The sequence below is a fragment of the Podarcis filfolensis genome (genome assembly GCF_964270895.1).
Source record: "Podarcis filfolensis genome assembly, chromosome: 4".
In the NCBI taxonomy this organism is placed as follows: domain Eukaryota; kingdom Metazoa; phylum Chordata; class Lepidosauria; order Squamata; family Lacertidae; genus Podarcis; species Podarcis filfolensis.
The window spans coordinates 50103190-50123495 of NC_139607.1; the positions used below are offsets into that span (position 1 = coordinate 50103190).

Here is a 20306-nt window from a genome sequence, read left to right on the forward strand (position 1 = left end):
CTGCAAGCAAAATTTGATAAGACAGGCACAGAATAATCCATGGTGGGGGTGGGGACAGATTGTACCAGTTACACTTGTACAATGTTAGGTAACACAAATATCCACCATCCATTACTCACCTTATTGCCCTTTCCACACCTGAATATCTATCTTATAATTAACACGCCCCTGTGGCTACCAACTTTGACATATGGACAGCTAATAATAATGCAGGTAGATGCTTTTCCTGTTATATTTGCAATGTAAACATTTTATTTAAGGAAGAAAAACATAAATGGGATCTGAAATAAAACTTTACACTTCACCACCGCAGGTGACAAGTAGGAAGGGGGTGGGATTTCATTCAGTTCTCATTTAAAGAGAAACCTACCAAATTCATACATTCCTAAACAATTTACGTGAACCAAAACATAGCCATCCTTTGACATTCACACTTTTCTGTGTTGTGCAATGTAGTTCACCAGCCAAGCACCACACACAAAAATGCATATATTAGATACACACATTAGTGAAAATCTCAGCTTCTTTTAAGATGAATGAAGTCCATGCTATGAATCAAGCCACTTTCAAGCCACTTCCTTCTGTGCCAAGGCCACCCAACAGACTCCAGCAGTATTACAGACTGTTAAAAAGTTGGCCTTTCAAGCACAGTAGATCCTGATGGATTCAAGTTACCTTGTAGAACAGGTTCAACAAAGCAGTCATTTGCATTTGTTTGGCACATCAGAATCTGAAGTACAACAGACTCTTTACAGCTGGTGTTAAAGAGTCAAACTTCTATTCCTTCTATTATGTCAGAATGATGAACAGCAGCCTACCACAAATCAGAACAAAGATTTTCACCAGTAAGTGATCGTTCAAAGAGCTGAAAATGCGCTCTTGTAACCTGTTAACACTCTAAACCTTATAAAAAAGGGGCAGGAAAACAGTATCAAAGCGTAACCAATCCACATTAGTAAACAATGAGTATGTGTCAAATGTAAGTTAAATACAACCATGTGAAAAGTTTTGCATAAAAGGATGCTTGCATCATGCCATGTTTGTAATCACTTGGCAAATGCAGACACACCACTATGACCAAAGCTAATATTTCTTCCATCCCTGAACTACTACAACTAACTATAGCACTGATTCAATACGACGGTAGAATGAAGTATACTAATGAAACCAAAACATCATAAATTCAAAACTACACATTATATTTGATGCACTTTATATGCTATGTAAGAAGTCTATGCTCAATGTAATTCTAAAAGCACACCCCCTTTTGGCAATATTCAATACTTGTTTTATATATAGCGCTTTTTTAGTTTCTGCTGCTGCTATATAATTTTGCTGTGTATCCCCAACAAGCTATTTCACTTGTCAAAGTCTTTGTGAACAAACAAAAGGCCAAGATATAATTCTTTGAAATGCTGATCTTTCTTTACTGAATTTAAATGCCACCCCTCATCCCAAGGGAAACCAAATGTTTGAAATCACAAAGATAACCCATTATTTTTAAACCATCATCTTGACAAAGCCATTTTAATACAAGGATCTTTTGATTATTTCACTCTTATTTTGTTTGACAGTAACTTAGTGAATAATTGAAATTTCATCTTTTTTAAAAAAAGAAAAAAGAAAAAAGAAAAGGCTAACATGTGGGAATATCTTAGTACTAAAGGTAGAATTTGTGAGTGAGGTAGAGGTTGATGGAGGATAAGAAAAAAAGGGTGTGTTGGGAACACATGGACCAGTTCTTTCTATTTTATTTTCCAACATTAAAGAGCCAAAGCCAGTGTTCAAGTTTACACACGTGAAAGTTCCTGGAATGGAAGAAAGAACAAAATCTGCTATTACTTCATGCCAACATTTGTGCTCTGAATGCATGAAGATTGATGTGGGAAGAATGTTACAGACATGATGACTGCTGGGCGGATTCTCTAACTATTTGGAAGCATTCAAAGTAGATCACCACCTCGATCTTTTAACATACCATAAGATTCAGCGCATGGCTTCAGAATACTAAACTATGGGAGCAAAAGGAAGGAGAATTCCCTGCCCGCTCTACCCACAAAGCATCTCCCTTAAATAAAGTCTGAAAATTGGGGCAGGGTGCTGCTCTGGAAGAAAGTTATTTGGGGGGAAATCACATGGAGGCAGCTTGCACAAAAGGTGCACGGATTGCAGACTGAAATAACAGTAGCCCTAAGCATCAATTCGAGAGATGTGGGTGGTGCTGTGGTCTAAACCACAGAGCCTAGGGCTTACCAATCAGAAGGTCAGTGGTTCGAATCCCCGCGACGGGGTGAGCTCCTGTTACTCTGTCCCTTCTCTTGCCAACCTAGCAGTTCAAAAGCATGTCAAAATGCAAGTAGATAAATAGGTACCACTCCAGCAGGAAGGTAAACGGCGTTTCTGTGCGCTGCTCTGGTTTGCCAGAAAGGGCTTAGTCATGCTGGCCACATGACCCGGAAGCTGTATGCCGGCTCCCTCGGCCAATAAAGTGAGATGAACACCACAACCCCAGAGTCATCCCCAACTGGACCTCACGGTCAGGGGTCCCTTTACCTTTAAGCATCAATTCAGTACCACCAATGCTAAGCAAGCTTAATCCTATTTCCCATGAATGCAAATATTTTGTTGCCAATACTGGAGGACTGTGGCGCTGTAACAATAATTAATAAGGAATGTACATTAAGGGTAAAAAAACAGACTCCCTGGAAAAGACCCTGATGCTGGGAAAGATTGAGGGCACAAGGAGAAGGGGACGACAGAGGATGAGATGGCTCAACAGTGTTCTCGAAGTTACTAACATGAGTTTGACCAAACTGCGGGAGGCAGTGGAAGACAGGAGTGCCTGGCGTGCTCTGGCCCATGGGGTCATGAAGAGTCGGACACCACTAAACAACAGACAAGTGGAGCTTCTTCATCCTCCCCGCTGGTCACCCCCCCCTGAAGTTTATATAGCTACTGTCCTACAGTTAGGAACTGCATATTGCAAGGGACTATTACAGTTCTTTGTGAAAAAAAAAGGCTTTCAAGAAAAAATAAAAAGCTCCATTCCACAAAAGGCTTCTTCAGTACAAACTCCCATTTATTCCAACAGGCTTCAGAATCCTGGAGGACATTCGGGATTACACAGTTTAGCCTTATCATCTGACTAGTCATCCTGCCCAATAATGCATCCCTTAATCACATGAGATCCCATGATACTGTTGAAAACTTTTCTCAGCAATGAACTCATGTGCACTTGCAAAGAAAACTCACTGCTTTAAAGGATTGATATTTGAAGCTTAAATTGTGTTTAACATCAAGTTACATTTTTGATAAAACTTTCCTTTATGTGGAATGATGATCAAGTATTTAACCCACCAAGAAAGCTGGGTGCATTTGAGAAAGGAGGCAAGTTGCCCCGTCTCTTACCAGCCAGCAAAAACAATATTTTTAGAGATATGCAAGTAAAGATCAGAGCTTTATTTTATAGGTTATAGTCCAAATAGCTACTCAGAAGTTAACCACATTGGAGATTATCCCCAGTCAAGTGTGTATCTAGAAAGCTTTATTCAAGTCCTGTCTTTCAGCCTCAGCTTCACATCTGCAATATGAGCATATTGGTGCTGATCTACTTTACAGTCTTCTTGTAAGGATTACTGAAACAATGTGAAACTTAGGAAGCACTAAATAAATTATACGTCTTATGAATGTCCTCTAGGGGAAAAGAAGTGAAAGCCATATACAGTCATACCTCGGGTTACAGATGCTTCAGGCTACAGACTCCGCTAACCCAGAAATAGTACCTCGGGTTAAGAACTTTGCTTCAGGATGAGAACAGAAATCGCGCGGCAGCAGCGGGAGGCCCCATTAGCTAAAGTGGTACCTCAGGTTAAGAGCAGTTTCAGTTTAAGAACAGACCTCCAGAACGAAATAAGTTCTTAACCCAAGGTACAAGTACTTGGCAGTGTTAAGGGAAGTCACAACAAATGCATAGAGAACAGTCCTGATACCTCCAGGATCAGAGGCCGCAAGCCTCTATATTCCAGGTTGTGGAAAACCACAGCATGCTCTGCTTGTGGGATTCCCAGAAGCATCTCTGGTTGGCCACTGCTGGAAACAACTGCAGGACTAGGCAGGCCTTTGGTCTGATGCAACAGCACTCTTCATACATACTGTAATATATTTCAGTTTCATGCCATTCTTCTGTGCTTTTTTTCTATCTAAGAATATTGCCTGCACCTATAAACAAGGAATAATTTTAAAATAGTGCATTGATCTCACCATGCATAACAGTAAAGCAAGAGTTAATACACATTCTCGCTTATTTTCTTCTTTGCCTGCCTTTTGCCAGAATAGCAAAATCTGCAGGAAATGAAAGCGGTAATGTGGAAAGTGAACTTTGTTCCCTTTCTAAACTGTTTTTTTGTTAGTCCTACATTTACACAGTATCAGCACACACCCTGGTACGGCAGCAACGTATTTGCAAAAAGAAATATGACTTCACACAAGGAAGTGTAAGTTAGTTCACCACGGGATGGAATTAAGTTACAGTTCTCAGGCCTGAATTTGGTTGCAGCATTTTCCCCAACCTTGAATACTTTAGGTAGAACAGCTGGATCTGAATGTAAAAGGCATGCAAATTGAAACCAGTTCAAAGAATGTACACCTTTAGGCGCCAGGCAAAAGTGTTCCTTTTTAACTTTGGTTGATTTGATTGACATCCTATGCCCTTTTAAAATGTGGTGGGGGTTTTTTGGGGTGTGTGTGCGTTATTGGGGTTGTTTTTTTTATTATGCATTTTGTGGAGTTATATTTTGATTTTATTCTGTGAACAGCCCTGAGACCTCTGGTATAGGGCAGTGTGTGTGTGTGTGTGTGTGTGTGTGTACATAAATAAATAAATAAATAAATAAATAAATAAAATAGTTCTCTAGCAACTGTAATTCTGTAAAAAAAGAAAAGAAAGAAAATACAAAAGAGCTCTAAGAAACAATACTCACAATCTTCCTAGAATTTCCCAGGCTCTTTGAAAGAAAAAATATCGGAGAACAAGCAAAAATTTTACTTTCTGGTGTAGACATGAAAACTAGAATATCAGAGAGCTGCAGAATATGGGACTTACGCATTTCCAAACAGCAGTTTAAAGTTGAAGCCTAAACTGTGACGTCAACCCCCCCCATGCTATTTTTGATGTGGCACAATAAATCTGTTATTGGTTCCCCAAATTTCTTCCCTTTAAAGCCGGGGGGCAGTGGGGGAGGGAGAGAAATGGGTAGTTAGGCTTTATCAGAGCAGCACACTGTAAAGGGTGATTTAACCCTTCCCCAGTTGCACCCCTCCAGCTGCTATTAGCACCAAATGATGGAGACTATAGGTAGTGTTACCATATATGTACTTTCCTGTTACAGGGAACAGTAACTGTTTTTGGAAGGGTAATTTTATCAGGAAAATGGCACACAGAAAAGGTTAAACACCTCACCCATTAATGCTGCTACCCCAATCCAATATAAGGGCCCCTGAGGCTATTTTAAAATATTAGGAGATCTTTTCCCACCCTTAATAGGGCAATGGATTAGGCTGAGATCCATCAGGTTTTGTTGGTGGGAAACCATGGTGGTGTTCCCCAAGGAATCTGACAATTCTGCCAAATTTCCTGCAATTGTGGCATTTTAAGTGCTGAAGGCACAATGTTTGTTCATGTTCAAACTGTGTATGCCTCTTCGCCCCACCCCTTGCAGTCGTGTCAGTTCCTCATACAGTGATATGAGTGGCACCAGAAGGCACAGAGAAAAGCAACATATGGCATGCTCAGAGGAGTCCTTCCTGTCTGGGCAAGATTCTCACAAGCCCATACTCACATTTGGATGAATTATAACGTAACTGTTGATGTCAAACACACATTTCGGCTCAAAGCTGTCAGTTCCTTACTATTTCCGATCTGTTTTCATAGGTAGGCAGTAAACCAGGTTTCTTCTGACTGTGGCCACACAACCATTTCCAAGTCTCGCCACCTTTCACACCATTAACCCTTTGGCATATAGATGCTTGCAACTAAACAATGATTCAGTGATCAGGGAAACCATTTTAAAATGGCATCGTGTTCCAACAGCTACTTTGAGAATCTGCTTCGACTGATGCTTCCACATTATATATTAATCCTATATAGTAAATAGTGAACACATTCTCCAAATGTGGATCCATGAATTACATAAGGATTATGCAGTATCCACACACAATGGGGAGGTAAAATCAGCAGGCTTGGGCACAAACACATGCAAACAAAAATCATTTAGGAAAAACCCTAAGGGGGAAAACCACAAAACAGCTCAGTGGTTACAGAATGCTGACTATTGGGGCAGGATGGGAAAGAGGGAGTGCTGAAATGGAACAGAATATCCTGAAACAGGGCATGGCTGGCTGGCATCCGGAACTTCACACTGCAGTATTTTGTTGCTTCTCCCACTTGTGCTTGTACACTGCCAAAGCAGAACATGCACTGAACCTAGTATATTACATTGATGTGTCACACAAGTTTGTGAGATTTGGGGAAAGGGGTAAAGATGTTAAGAGACATTTTGCATTAGATGCCACAGATATCTTACTCCATGCGTCCTACACCAAGGATTCCTGGACTCTAGGCATGGCAAGCTTCTCAAAGTCAAGAAAGAAAGGTTTAACTGCCCTTGCCAATATGGGAGAAATGCTTTGTGCCCCTTGTGCTCAGAATGAGTCTAGGTCGATAAATGGAAATAAGGTGGCAAGGAAAGCACTGCATGGAATAAAATGCCCTGCAAAATGCAACAAAACTCAGTGTTTATATGGCGGCGCACATATATTATGTCAGTAATATTGTTACCACCATCATGTAAAGTGAGGATTTGCCTAGACTCAAGGCACAAGGATTTTGTTAACAGCCTTCAAATCTGTGCAGAGTTCTACTCACTTAAATGGGCCTCAAAAAAACCTTCCAAGTCAGCCTACCGGCATGGGATATGAGTTGGCCATATTCTTCCTACAGACAGGATTAAGATGTGTAAAATGTTTAGGGGAGGGGAGGAGAGAGAAAGAATGTCAGGGACAAACAAACGCACACTGTCAATAGAGGAGGCCCTCCTCACACTTCAAGAGTCCAAGTTGTAAAACTGTAACTTCCCCCCTAATGGAGGTAACTAAGAGAACATAATATAACAAGCTGTCTGGCCACAGTAATAAGCTACAGAAAGATACTTTTGATCAACATTTAGGCAACAGCATACGATACAGTTTTATTGCATTAACAGCCAAGTCTCCTTTCACAACACAGCATGGCATTCAACTCAAGTCCTACTGGCTCAGCGTTGAAGTTAAAGGACATGACCGACTTAGGCTCACTAATTTTAATGTGTCTACTCTGAGTAGCACTTGGGTAAAATTACACAAAGGAACACTCAGTTCTTCTGCTGGGCTTATTCTGAAATACTCAAGAGTTCTTCCCAAACCAAAAAGCCAACTCTCAAAGCAGACACTCATGAATGGAGGGATACAAAGTATATTGAAGGAAAAATAAAGGGTAAAACGTACCAATGGGGTCCCCAACATACTAACAACACAGTATGGACAACATGGACAACACAGAACCCTGAGGCACCCTTCTTGGCACCAATCAAGACAATCTTTACCATTTCATTCTTTTAGCTGAATGTTCTTTGCACTTTGGGGGGTTGTTTTGTTGTGGGTTTGGGCTGCTTTTCTGGCCTGTGTTTGATTTGTTTGCCTGTTTTTGGAGGGAGGGCTAGGTTCTGTGCATTATCAGCTTCTGCTTCTTCTGTGAAATGGGAATTTTGTGGTACCCACAATTTCTTAGCTTTCCAAATGTTTTCCAAAGCCCAAAAGTGTTATTAACCCTGAGTGTAATTGCCTATACATATGCCTCTTAAAAGGGATTCTTAAAAATAGTCCTTGAGGCAGGGGTGAGTCAGCTTAGTCCTCTTTTTAGTTACAGAACAATCTTACTCTGTCACTTATCTACATACAGGTTTTTCTTGGCTTTATGCCATTCATAAAAGTCAGGTACTTGTTAGTTATGAATGCTAATTGAAGCATGGTATTCCACAAGAGAAATTTAGACGTTTCGATTCAATTTTTCTTCCAAACTACAGTTAAGGTATACAGTCCAGAAATTTTAACACTTCCCTGCAACCCTTATAACACAAGAAAATACATATGGCTTTCAAGGCATGCTTTGGGTGAATGGAAGGGCTTAGGCAAATGGGATACCCTGAAAACTAAGGAAAAGGTCTGCATTTATTTGCACAGTATTGAAATGCCTTTATATCAAGAATAAGGAATGTGTGGTCCCCAGACACTGTTGGACACCAGTTCCCATCAGCCCCAACCAGCGTGGCCAATAGTCAGGGATGGTGGGAATTGCAGTCCAAGAACATCCACAGGTTCTCCTTTCATAAATCTATGGTGCTGTTGCATTTGGAGGCTGGCGCTCCGTTCCAATAACCAAATCTCAAGCACAATTTCTGAGAGCAGGAAAAGTTGCAGGCGGAAAAGGAAATCAACATATTGAGGAGTACAAAGCACTTTCTTCCCTGCAAGCAAAGATGAAAGCATCTAAGATTTGTTTGTTGGGGAAAAGAAAAAGGACATGGGGGGGGGGGAGGCAGCGCTTGATAGAAGTTTTATGAAGTTATGCATAACCTGTACAAAAATCCCTCTCTTCTTCCATAGCAGGAGAACGGGGTCAGCCAATATAAGGGAATGGTGGTGGAACAGAAAGAAGTTCATTCTTCAAACCCTCCAACTCCCACCCGCCTTAGCTAGCATAGCCAACGTTCAGGTATGGGCGCTGCAGTTCAAAAATATATGGAGAGCAGATCCCTGGACTAAGGTGCGGGGGGGGGGCTTTGGTCTGATCCAAAGAGGCTCTTTTACTGTTCTTCTGCAGCTCCCAAAGCTCCTCAAAACAGCCTATGGTATTGTTGCGCAATTCGTCGTAAGGTATCCAGACTCAAACGCCGCCAGCTACTTTGGGAATCGGAATCCCCGACAGAGACAAGAGGAGGGGAGAGAGAATCCCGCTCCTAGATGATGCAGCGAGCTCCTTGACAGGCATTCAATCCATACCTGCTCCTTTCTCGAGGGGCACCCGACATACCCGCCCCCCAACCGGGGGCGTCCCCGCGCCCCCCTCCGGGCACCCATGTCCCTCTCGCCCCCCCGTACCTTCTGGGGCGGGGTGCCGAGCAGCAGCTCGAGGTAGTAGCCGCGTCCCGAGTCCCCCTGCAGGTTGTCCACCATGGCCATAAAGTTGACGGCGCCGCTGGGGTCGGAAGCCAAGGCCAAGCCCTCCGCCTCTTGCTCGCGCTCCGCGCTGCCGTCGGTCCCGTTGTTGCCCCGCGGCTTCAGCGCCACAGGCACCGGGACGAGCGAGCCGTCGGGGGCGCTCGGCGGAGACACGCGCAGCGGGAGGCTGAAGGCAGCCCGGCCTCGCCCGGCGGCCGCGGCCACCAGGAGCAGGAGACACCCGGCCGCCAGCGCCCTGCCCATCCCGGCGCCCGGCGACGATTAAGGGGGAGAGAGCGGCCGGCTACCGCGAAGAGGCGAGGGGACGGCGGTGCCTCGACGCCCCGGCGTCATCTCGCCCTCCCGGGGTCGGCTTCGCTCCTTCCTCGCATGCCTGCCTGCCTCGACGAACCTCGACAACCCCCGGGCTCGTCAGGAAAGTTTCTTCTGGCCAAGGCGGCGCTTCAGTCTCCCGCCGCCAAGGCGCGCCTCCTCCTCCTCCCTCCTCCTCTTTTTCTTTTCTTTTTTTCCCTATCCTGCAAACAATTGCCAAGTAACTTCCCAAACCTCGCCGAGCAGCGGATGTGACGGGATTGGAAATTGCTCGCAGGAAAAGTCCCCCGAAGGGCGGCCAGCTCCGCAAACAACCCTCCCCGCCGACGGCGCTGCTCCGTCCGCGCCTCCTCCACGCGGCCAATCAACGCGTTGCAGAGGGAAACGCGGGTCTCCCGCCGAACGGCGTTGATTCAAGTGGGGAGGGGAGAAGAGGGAGAGACCGGAACATCTTTCGGGGTGGGGTGGGGGGCAGGCTGCCTTTCTTCAGCAGGGCCGGCTCGACCATTAACTAGAGTGAGTGGGTCGCCTCGGCCCGCTCACTTTGGGTGTCAGGAACGGGTAGCAGGTGAACAATTAAATAATTAGCAAAGTGGTTGCAATTTTCTTGCCAGGGCAGCGAAGAGGCGCTTGTGGGAGGTTTCTGTCTCCAGGCCCAAAATTAGACTGGGCTTGGCAATTTGCTGCTCCACCTCGGGTGGTAAAATGCTTTGTTATTGAACCAACGTTTGCGTAAGAGTATTTAAGGCTTCCAGTTACGCACGGGATTTCTCATAAGCTGCTGGAAACATCACAGTTGTGGTGTTTTTCTTTAGACATTTACTACTCCTGCGTGAAGACAACTGGCTCCAGGAACTCTCCTTAATCTTTCTCAGAGCTTAGTTTGCACCTTCGTTTACAGCCCTGGGAAGGGTGGAGGTCACTCTTATCACAACCAGGGAGGGGGAGGATACGGATTAACCCAGGAATGGAGAGGCCCTCCAGATGTCCGTAGACTCCAACTCCCAAAATTCTAGCTGTGCTAGCTGGGGCTGATGGGAGTTGGAGTCCAGCAACATCTGAAGGGCCACAGGTTCCCCACTCCTGGAGTAACTACAGTGGTACCTCGGGTTAAGAACTTAACTCGTTCTGGAGGTCCATTCTTAACCTGAAACTGTTCTTAACCTGAAGCACCACTTTAGCTAATGGGGCCTCCCACTGCCGCCGCACAATTTCTGTTCTCATCCTGAAGCAAAGTTCTTAACCCGAAGTACTATTTCTGGCTTAGCAGAGTCTGTAACCTGAAGCGTCTGTAACCCAAGGTACCACTGTACTGATAGTCACCACCACAAATAGGGGATTAGTGAGAATTGGGAAGGGATTATTGGTTAATTATAAGACAGTATTTCCAGACAAACTAGAACTCCAACACATTTTTCTCTAACATTAAGAGCCAGCTTTGCCTACCCACAGTTCTCAATTCTGGAATCTACAATCACTGCCATATGTATAAGTTTCATATATGCTGTATTTTTTGCAGGAGGTAAAGTATCTCCATGTGGAACACAAAATGCAGGAAACATGGAGGACTGGGATATGCTGTTTACCTCCGTAGAAGCAGTTTTGTTCATGTTTGTTCCACCTCCAGGAGAAGTCAAGCCGCTTTGCCTTGTGAACTATTGGATGCATGAAAGAGAGGGGGGGGAGAGAAAGGCTTGTTTCACAACACCAAATGATTGAGGTTGTGTGCCTGCATATAATTTACCATTTGTTTTTCATTGCACAAGAGTCAGGCATGATAATCACTTCTTCCTACTGCACATTAAAATCCATCCCTGTTATACCTCCATTTCCGTAGAGTGTTCACCTCACCAAACAGGCAGTCCTGAAAACACTTCACTTAATGCAGTTTTTATGAATAGCTGAGGCCACCCATCCTGTTAATTACAGGGGCCAGATCAAATGAGTACAACCAGACACTGCCATGAAAATAGTGACTGCTTCCCTTTCTGTTTACTTAGGAAATGTAACATATTGTGAAGCCTAACTGACCAGAGGCTGTCAGCTCCAAAGCACTTATTGTAGAGAATTCCTAGTGCATTAGGATTGCCATTTCTAAATCAAAATAGCCATTATTTTATTTAGAGGTTAGGAAAGGGAATATGTGGTAGAAATGTTTTGTCTGGTATAAACTGCAAGTTTGTTGAATGATAAAGCTGTGATCTGTACAGATATCAGGAATGGGAAACTGACCCTCCAGTTGTTATTGGACTAAAGCTCTCATAATCTCTGGCCATGGTAGCTGGAGCTGGTGGGACCTGGAGTCCAACAGCGCTGAAGGGCCACAGGTTCCTCACCCTGAAGATGAACAAAATGGAAGAGTTTGGGAATCAATCCTATGCCAGGAGGGGCAGTATCTCCTGGCATATCAGGTGGGGGACACTACTTTTTCCTCCTGGATAGTTCATTCACCATTGGTCCATCCCTGCACTCAGCTCTCACCTGTGGCTCCTAGAAGCTGTCAACATGCGACAGCGGCCAAACTCCTGGAATGGCTTCACCTGGCTGGTTAAACAGGTGAGGATCTCAAACCCTCTGTAAGTTAGGATCATGCCCTGCATGCGAAGACAGGCTCTGGTGGACTGAGTGGATGAGACCAATAGTGGGTTCAGCAGTCAAGAAGACAGTTTCTGCATACGATGTAGAGCATAGGAGCCATCTCCTTTTTTGCTGCTGGACTCTATGAATAAGAAAATAAAGTATTAACACAGTAAAACATTCTGACAAATAACATGCTTTAAAAAGATATTCTCGATAGAAATGATCTTATTATAATTCAGCCTTTTTAAAAGATGTGAAATCTTACACCTTCGCTAGCCCCTGGGACATTTGTCTTTGCATCTCTAAGGTAGCGCAAAAGGAAATGTCAGACAGTTTTAGTGATCTGAAGAGTGAAGCTCTTGAAACACAATAGCTAGCAAGCCCAGTCAGTGCCACAGTATTATTTCTCTGCTAGACAAAATGAAAAAATGTTCCATTCCATAATATACACATATTTTTAGAAATACCTTAATAGTGTGCACACCTAGGCAATTACCTTCTTAATTCATGTCTAACTAGGTCAGAGCTAAATGGTTTAGTAAACACAGCACTTCTCCCACAGAGAATAGAGAACAGCAGTCTTCCTTTAACAGCCACGAATGCTTTTCTGGTCTATTGTGGGGGCAGGATCCAAAAGCAGCGGTAGGGTCATAACTTTCATTAGGATCAATTCAAATGTGACAAAGTAATGAGCAAGGCTCTGGCCTCTCTGGAACTCTTCTTCAGGCTTGATGTTAGAAAGAAGAAGTACTCAGCATGAAGTTGAAGCCCCAAAGTCTGCCACTTGTAGCAGTTTTTAAGGTGAAGTGCAGGAGTTGCTAGGCAGACTTTATGAGATTAGTCTTCGCTAGGTGCAAAACTCAGCTGTCTCCAGCACTGATAGAAACACAGAGTACGGTGTGAAGCAAAACAACAACAACACCCAAGTAAAGCCAAAGATTAATTTTAGGTTGCAAACTCAATAAAAGCCAAATTGGGTACTATGCTTATTGAGATACCCAAAAGTTAAGTCATTCTCTTGGCTGGATCATACAAACATTAATCAAGCCCCAAAACATTACATATTGGTTAAATATTTTCATTTCCATTTTAACAGTAAGGATGTGGAGATACTGGAATTTTTCATGAAAAGCATACGGTTTTGAAAGCTGAGCACAAAGGATGGCTTTTCAGAAACTTGGAGACCATACTAGAGACCTGTCATTGTTTGTGGTACACTCAATCTTCTCCCCACACCATGTAGCTTCATAACCATGTAAATGCCCATTGGGAAAGAAAACCTGTTTTAAGACTCCATAATTATGTCCCCCAGCTACTAAACATTAAACTTAGTCTACAATCCTATGCACACTTACTGGAGAGTAAGCTGCATTAAACTCAGTGGATCTCACTTCTGAATAAACACTTTCTTAGGTTGCAATCCTAGACACACTTTTTAAAAAAAATGTATGGTTTAGCCAATTTTTTAAAATAACCACACAAATGAGCAAAGTTAGATGTAGAACTGGGGAAGAGGGGGAGTTAGGGAAAGGGGGTTACTCTGCACACTTATGTGGGAATAAGTGAATTGAAGTGAGACTTTCTTCTGACAGGCATAGGAGAGAGTGTCCTCCTGTGTTAACAAAAGTGTGATGGACAACTGCCTAGAAGCATTGCTGCCTGCCCTCCTGTGTCTCCTTAGGGAAGCTCACCAAACAATTTCAGAACTTGCACCGATTTTTATAAGCCCTCAGTAATTATGGTTTCCCAAAGTTTCTTTGATTATCTTGATTATCCAAGTGTGCCATTTGTTCACCCGCATTGTTGTATATCAAATGTAGTTATTATAACTCATTAGATCTATTCAGGAGTTGTTTTCCACACAGTCAAAATCACATGGAGGAAGAGAATGGGGCACCACCCATTGACCCCAGCATGCCCCATCACATCTCTGCCATCCACATGTTGGGGGCATGATCTCAGAGGGGAGCTTGCATGTTCGGGGTTCTACATCATGGAGGAAGCCTACAAATACAGATCAAATCAGGCATTGTTTTTTGCACTAGGGCCTGCTCCCCAGATGTAGCTGGTGTTGTTCAGTGGAAGCAGGGCTGCCCCACTCTCTTCCTCCGCATGATTATGATTGCATGGAGGAAAACACCTGAAAGGGGGCCATGGTGCAGCTGCTTTCATGTGGTTCCAGCTGCAGAGGACAAATGCCGCAGCAGTTATCTTTCAATACATAAAGCCTTTCAAGTGTGCTTCATCATGGTGGTCATTACCATTACCACAGCTTGGTAATGGTTTTCCTTGCATATATTCTATGCCACACTCTTCTTGTTAGGACCAGACTAGAGAACATGTTATATGAATGCAATTTTTCAGTGCTTTTTTCTGGGGGTATGTACTCAAGGGTCTGCAGTACTGACACCTTTCCCTCCCCACCCCTCCACCATGAGTGGCACGTACTGTAACAACTTCATGGTGAGTACTAGCACCATTCTTTCCCCTAAAAACACCCCACCGCATTTACGGTAGAACAACTTCAGTGAATGCACTGAATGTCTCTTCTTGTTGTTTTTAAACCCACAAACCTTTCAATCAATTATTTCCATGTCCACCAGATGTCAGTATAATATAATTCTAAACAGAAAGTGAGTGTCTCCTGAGAAATGCTCACAAACTAGGATTGCATTTAAATGCTATTACTTTTCACTCTTAAGGTGAAGGAAAATTGCATGGCCACATACTTTTTACATAACTCCACTGAACCAAGTGAAGAATTTGATCTCAAAAATTAATCACACAGTGCTTGTGTGTGTGTCTTTCTTTCTTGGCATGTGGCTTTTAAATACCTTGCTCTCTATCCATTTCTCTTGATTTCCCCTCGTACTGAGAGGGGAATGCTGAGAGGAGTAGCTGATGCTGCAGAAGACACAACAAATTCAAGATAAATCTCAGGGACAATGTATGTGTCACGTCCCCAGAAGGGATTACGCATCATCTTGTCCCTTTGCTCTCAGGGGCATTTGTGAACTCATTTTGAATATGTCCACGGTGATTGCAGTGAAATCCAGGCCTCCTAGATGCTGATAACAGCTATGGTACTACCTGGCAAAAAAGACAGGGCCCCTTCAAAATATTGTAAGTTATGTACAGTGGTACCTTGGTTCTCAAATGCCTTGGTTCCCAAACACCGAAAACGCGGAAGTAAGTGTTCCAGTTTTCAAATGTTTTTCGGAAGCTGAACGTCCAATGTGGTTGTCGGCTATTGTTTCTGGGGCACCTGCACCAATCAGAAGCTGCGCCTTGGTTTTCAAACATTTTGGAAGTCAAATGGACTTCCAGAATGGATTAAGTTTGGCGCTTTTGTTCTTGCTATTTATTTTGTGTTTGTGTTTTTGAGGCTTTTTTGGTTAATTTGTTTTTGTGACTGTGGGGAACCCAGTTCAGCTACTGACTGATTGATTGTGTGACTGCGGAAATGGATAAAAGCCCCCCATCCAAACAATGACTATCATCAGTGCAGGTAAGAAAAAAAAATAATTTTAATTTTTATCATCCACAATACTGTCTTATTTATTTTATACTACAGTACATTGATATTGTTTTCATTTTATGGATCAATGGTCTCGTTAGATAGTAAAATTCTTGTTAAATTGCTGTTTTAGGATTGTTGTTTTTAAAGTCTGGAACGGATTGATCCATTTTGCATTACAGTGGTACCTCTGGTTATGAACACTTCTGGTTATGAACACTTCAGGTTACGAACTCCGCTAACCTGGAAGCAGCTGCTCCTGGTTGCGAACTTTGCCCCAGGGTGCAAACGGAAGTCGCGCACCAGAGGGAGGCCCCATTAGCGAAAGCACGCTCAGGCTAAGAACGGTTTCAGCTTAAGAACTGACCTCCGGAATGAATTAAGTTTGTAACCAGAGGCATCATTGTACTTTCTATGGGAAAGTGCACCTTGGATTTGGAACGCTTTGGTTTTGGAACAGACTTCCGGAACGGATTAAGTTTGAGTGCCAAGGTACCACTGTATTGAAAAATAATGAATTGGAGAAGAGCCTTAGCTCAGTGGAACAGCATCTGCTTTTCATACAGAAAGTGCTAGGTTCCGTCCCCTGCATCTCGAGGTATGGCTGGGAGAGGACCCTGCCTGAAACACTGCAGAGGTACTGCAAGCCAGTGTGGGCAATACTGAGCTGAATGGATTAATGATTAATGAGGCAAATTTGCATGTTCTTATAATTTTTTTTACAGTTTGTTCGTTTTTTAATGCAGAAACTGAATGAAACAGCCTTTAGAACAGCCATGTTAAAGTTAGACAGACAGGAAATAGGTTGATCTTTTAAGAATATGAGTATGCAAACTGGGCGCTCAGTTTTATGGCCTGGCCATGACAAATAGGGCCACTATGAGTAGGCAGTGGGCAGGGTTTCTAGCTCTGCCAGGGGGTATCATACAAATATTTCTCACCATTTCTATTTCTGTTATTTCACTGAATTCCCATGACAAATACATCCTATGCTTGTGTTTCTGCTTATTTTTTGAAAGTAATACGCCATCATATCCAAATGCAATTATTTATTCCCAGGGCACTTTAAAAAAATAATAAAAAATGAGGAAATGAACAGAAAACACTGAAGAAACAGTACGAATGACGGGGTGAAATTTCTCTCTGGTGTAATTCTTTTGACTTCATTCACGCTGAGTTTGCCCCGCTGTGCTACAGCCTTGCATCTTGAAACTGAGCCACAAATTGGCTAATGGAAGGCTGCTTGTCATTCTCCAGAGAGCTATCGTTTTAGGTATATATGCTGTATATAAAAGCAAATAAATAAATATACTTGCTTTGTAAGTGGGTTTTTTTCTTCTTCTTCCATGGCAGCATGTTTATGTCAGAAGGAAAAGGGAGATATGGTGATCTTCTCCCCCCACTTTCTTTTCCACGCCCCCCCCCTGCAACTCACTCCTCATGTAGGTTAGGGAGGATTGGATTTCTCCAGCCAATATTTTCTGTCAGGTTATTTATTTATTATTAAAGAAGCCAAGGTGCATTTGCTGACACAGGCAGAAAGCCTTTCATCTCCTTAAATAACCACAATAACAGCCAAACAACTGCTAAAGCAACAGCGATAAAACCACGGTGCTTAACACTTGGTATCTATTGATATTTCAGGCCAAACACAGATTAATTGACAGAATACTTCTCATTTTTAAATACCACAGAAACAGTCATATAGTCAGCATTAGGGCAGGCTGTTTTGCTACCTGAAGCAGAACTCAGATGCCCAAATGCCTGTGACACTCCAGATGTTGTTGGTTTCCGACTCCCAGAAGCTCCAGCCATGATGGCCAATGATCAGCTAAAAATAATTCCAAAATCTTGCAGTACCACTCAGATACCAATTCCAGCCTTCACATATTCTCTCTTTCATGGTGGCCCAGGAAGCAAGTTGCTTAACTGCTGCACGACAGGAATGGCCCTGCTGGAGATGAGCAAACCAGTCAATTTCTGCTTCTTTCATTTTCCAGCCTCAAATTCAGTTCATCCCAATTCTGCACGAGTTTGCCATTTGAAAAGAAAACAGTTCACTCAAAAATTCATACACATGTCCATGTTCTTTTTCTCTAATATACACATTTTCAGGAAAACCATGTGCAAAAAGAGCTTTTAAGCTCTCTGCCTTGTGAAATCTTGTGGGAGCCTCCCAGAACCTGTGAGAGAACACCCCATATCCCAGTAAGGAAGGTGGGGACCTTAAAAGTCCTCTGCCTTTCTTGGGGGCATTCGAGCTGCAGAAGGTAAAGATGGTTGCACGGGGGCAGTGCCAAGGGAGTGGCTTAACTATACACGTTTTTGCATATATGCGCTATCCCTGGAACACAACCCAGCACAAATCAATTGGATTTTATGTACAGTGCAAGCTATTTTGCATGTAATATAATTAGGCTGTATATGTTTTGCCTTTCCATGCAAAATCTGGTTGGCTGGTATTGTGTGTGTGTGTGTGTGTGTGTTTGCAGGTGGTTATTACTTAAGATGTACACCAAAGTCAATACGCCATATAATACAAAAGAAGTAATTTTCTCTCTGCTATGATTGTGTATGTAGGATTCACCAGTTCAAAGTGAACATTCACAGCAGAATTACCACAAAAGTCTCTTTGGTATAGCAATGGACAGAGTTCATGCCCTAAGCACAAGCTATATTAAGAATGAGTGCCAGCAAAATATTCCTTAGACCAGTATACTGATGTTCTGAACTGGTTGACCAGGAAGCTTTATATAATACTAAGCAATATGTAATACCTAGCAACATAGGTAAAGGTAAAGGGACCCCTGACCATTAGGTCCAGTCGTGGCCGACTCTGGGGTTGCGGCGCTCATCTCGCTTTATCGGCCGAGGAAGCCGGCGTACAGCTTCCAGGTCATGTGGCCAGCATGACTAAGCCGCTTCTGGTGAAACCAGAGCAGTGCACGGAAACGCTGTGTACCTTCCCGCCGGAGCGGTACCTATTTATCTACTTGCACTTTGACGTGCTTTCAAACTGCTAGGTGGGCAGGAGCTGGGACCAAGCAACGGGAGCTCATCCCATTGCGGGGATTCGAACCGCTGACCTTCTGATCGGCAAGTCCTAGGCTCTGTGGTTTAACCCACAGCACCACCCGCATCCCACCTAGCAACATAGGCTCTTGCTAAAGCTCAGAGCATGTCATAACGTCTTTCAGAAGTAGGTGCAGTAAAAAGGCGGCCTCACAGATAACTCTTATCATAACTAATATTGATCATGAAACCAGTTTTAGCCTAGATGTAAGGCTTAAGTGCATGTCTACACTTTCAAACTTAACCAGTTTCAATTGGTTTAACTTAGTGATGGGAACCCTATGGTTTTCCTGATGTCACTGGACTTGTTCAACTCCCATCATTCTCAGCCAGCGTGACCAATTCTCAGGGATAGGAATAATTCATAGAAATAATTCACAGAATTATTCCAATTCACAGTTGGAAGTGACCGTGAAGATCATCTAGTCCAGCTCCCTGCAATGCAGGAACATGCAGCTGTCCCCTAGGGGGATTGAATCAGTGACCTTGTTGTTATCAGCACCATGTTCTAACCAACTGAGCCATGATGGGAGTTGTAGTCCAACAATAGTTTCCCAACACTTTTTCATCCCATGTGTGCTTCCATATACATTTGCATGCACGTGCGCACACACACACACACATAACCTATTCATGCTGGAGGTGATAACATAGGCATCAGCTTCTGAAATCTTCTGTTGACAATACCTAGGTGCTAGCAAATGGAAGCACTCCTTCCATTCACAGGCAAGACCAAGATTTAGTGGAGGATTCAGCCATCGTAAAGGGTTTTTTTTTTTTTTGGCCAAATTGCCCTTCACCTGTAGCCTCTTGCACTGCCTCTCATTTTAATCCAGAGGGTCCCCAACTCTGCAGAGAAGATTTTCAGAGGGTAGAAGGGGCTGCAGGTAAGTGTTGTCTCCCTTCTGCTGCTGTTTATTCATTACTCTTTAATTTATGTACTACTATCCCTGGTTCCCTAGACTGAATTCCACCCCCCCAGGCTGCTTTTATTTCGTTTGGTTTTGGTAATTGTTTTAATGCTGCAATTATTGCTGTTATTTCTGTCTCTGTTTTTATACTTTGTTAGCCACTTTGAATGATTCCTCTGGAGTGGAAAAGCTGGATTTTTATGGTCTAAAATAAAGAAGTAAATAAAAACACTGTGTATTTTCCTTTGGCACTTTGTTGTTAGAGACAGATTCTGTGTATCCTTTACATTACTCTCCTGGTGGTGAACCCAGCATTGCAGACAACCAAATGCACACACAAATTGCCTGACACAACGGAAGTGCATCATGGGACACAAGTGTTTTGCCAAGTCTAATTACCACATTTTAATGCGTTGGTCTACTGTTCAAGAAATGTTAGAAGCTTACACCATCATCCATGAAGCCACTTCTGCCATGCATTAAGTTTAAGCACATTAAATTTACTTTGTTCATCTGTCTTTAAGCTTAACATTTGTAGCTGAGCACCTAACGAGGCAGTATTAAAAGTTCTGGAGGAAGTAGGGTATAAAAGGACATGATTTAGGTAGCACTCAGCAGAATGCTGGTTTTAATTCAATGGT

General features: G+C 43.2%; 2 protein-coding genes across 5 annotated transcripts in view; both read right to left on the reverse strand.

Moving 5' to 3' along the window:
* BACE2 (beta-secretase 2) overlaps window positions 1-9924 on the reverse strand; it is a 39857-nt gene extending 29933 nt beyond the window's left edge. For 2 of the 4 annotated variants that reach the window (XR_014546949.1, XM_083608771.1), the window contains exon 1: window positions 9193-9924. Coding sequence is in view for 2 of the 4 variants with exons in the window: in XM_083608771.1 (XP_083464897.1) it covers window positions 9193-9516 (324 nt within the window). In the remaining 2 variants the exon portion in view is untranslated. Of the gene's footprint in view, window positions 1-2798; window positions 2938-9192 lie in introns of those variants that run through there. The other 2 variants (XR_014546950.1, XM_083608772.1) reach the window with 2 other exon arrangements.
* The window catches only part of FAM3B (FAM3 metabolism regulating signaling molecule B), an 82499-nt gene that overhangs the window by 51947 nt on the left and 10246 nt on the right, over window positions 1-20306 (reverse strand). The gene's annotated exons all lie outside the window — the stretch shown is intronic.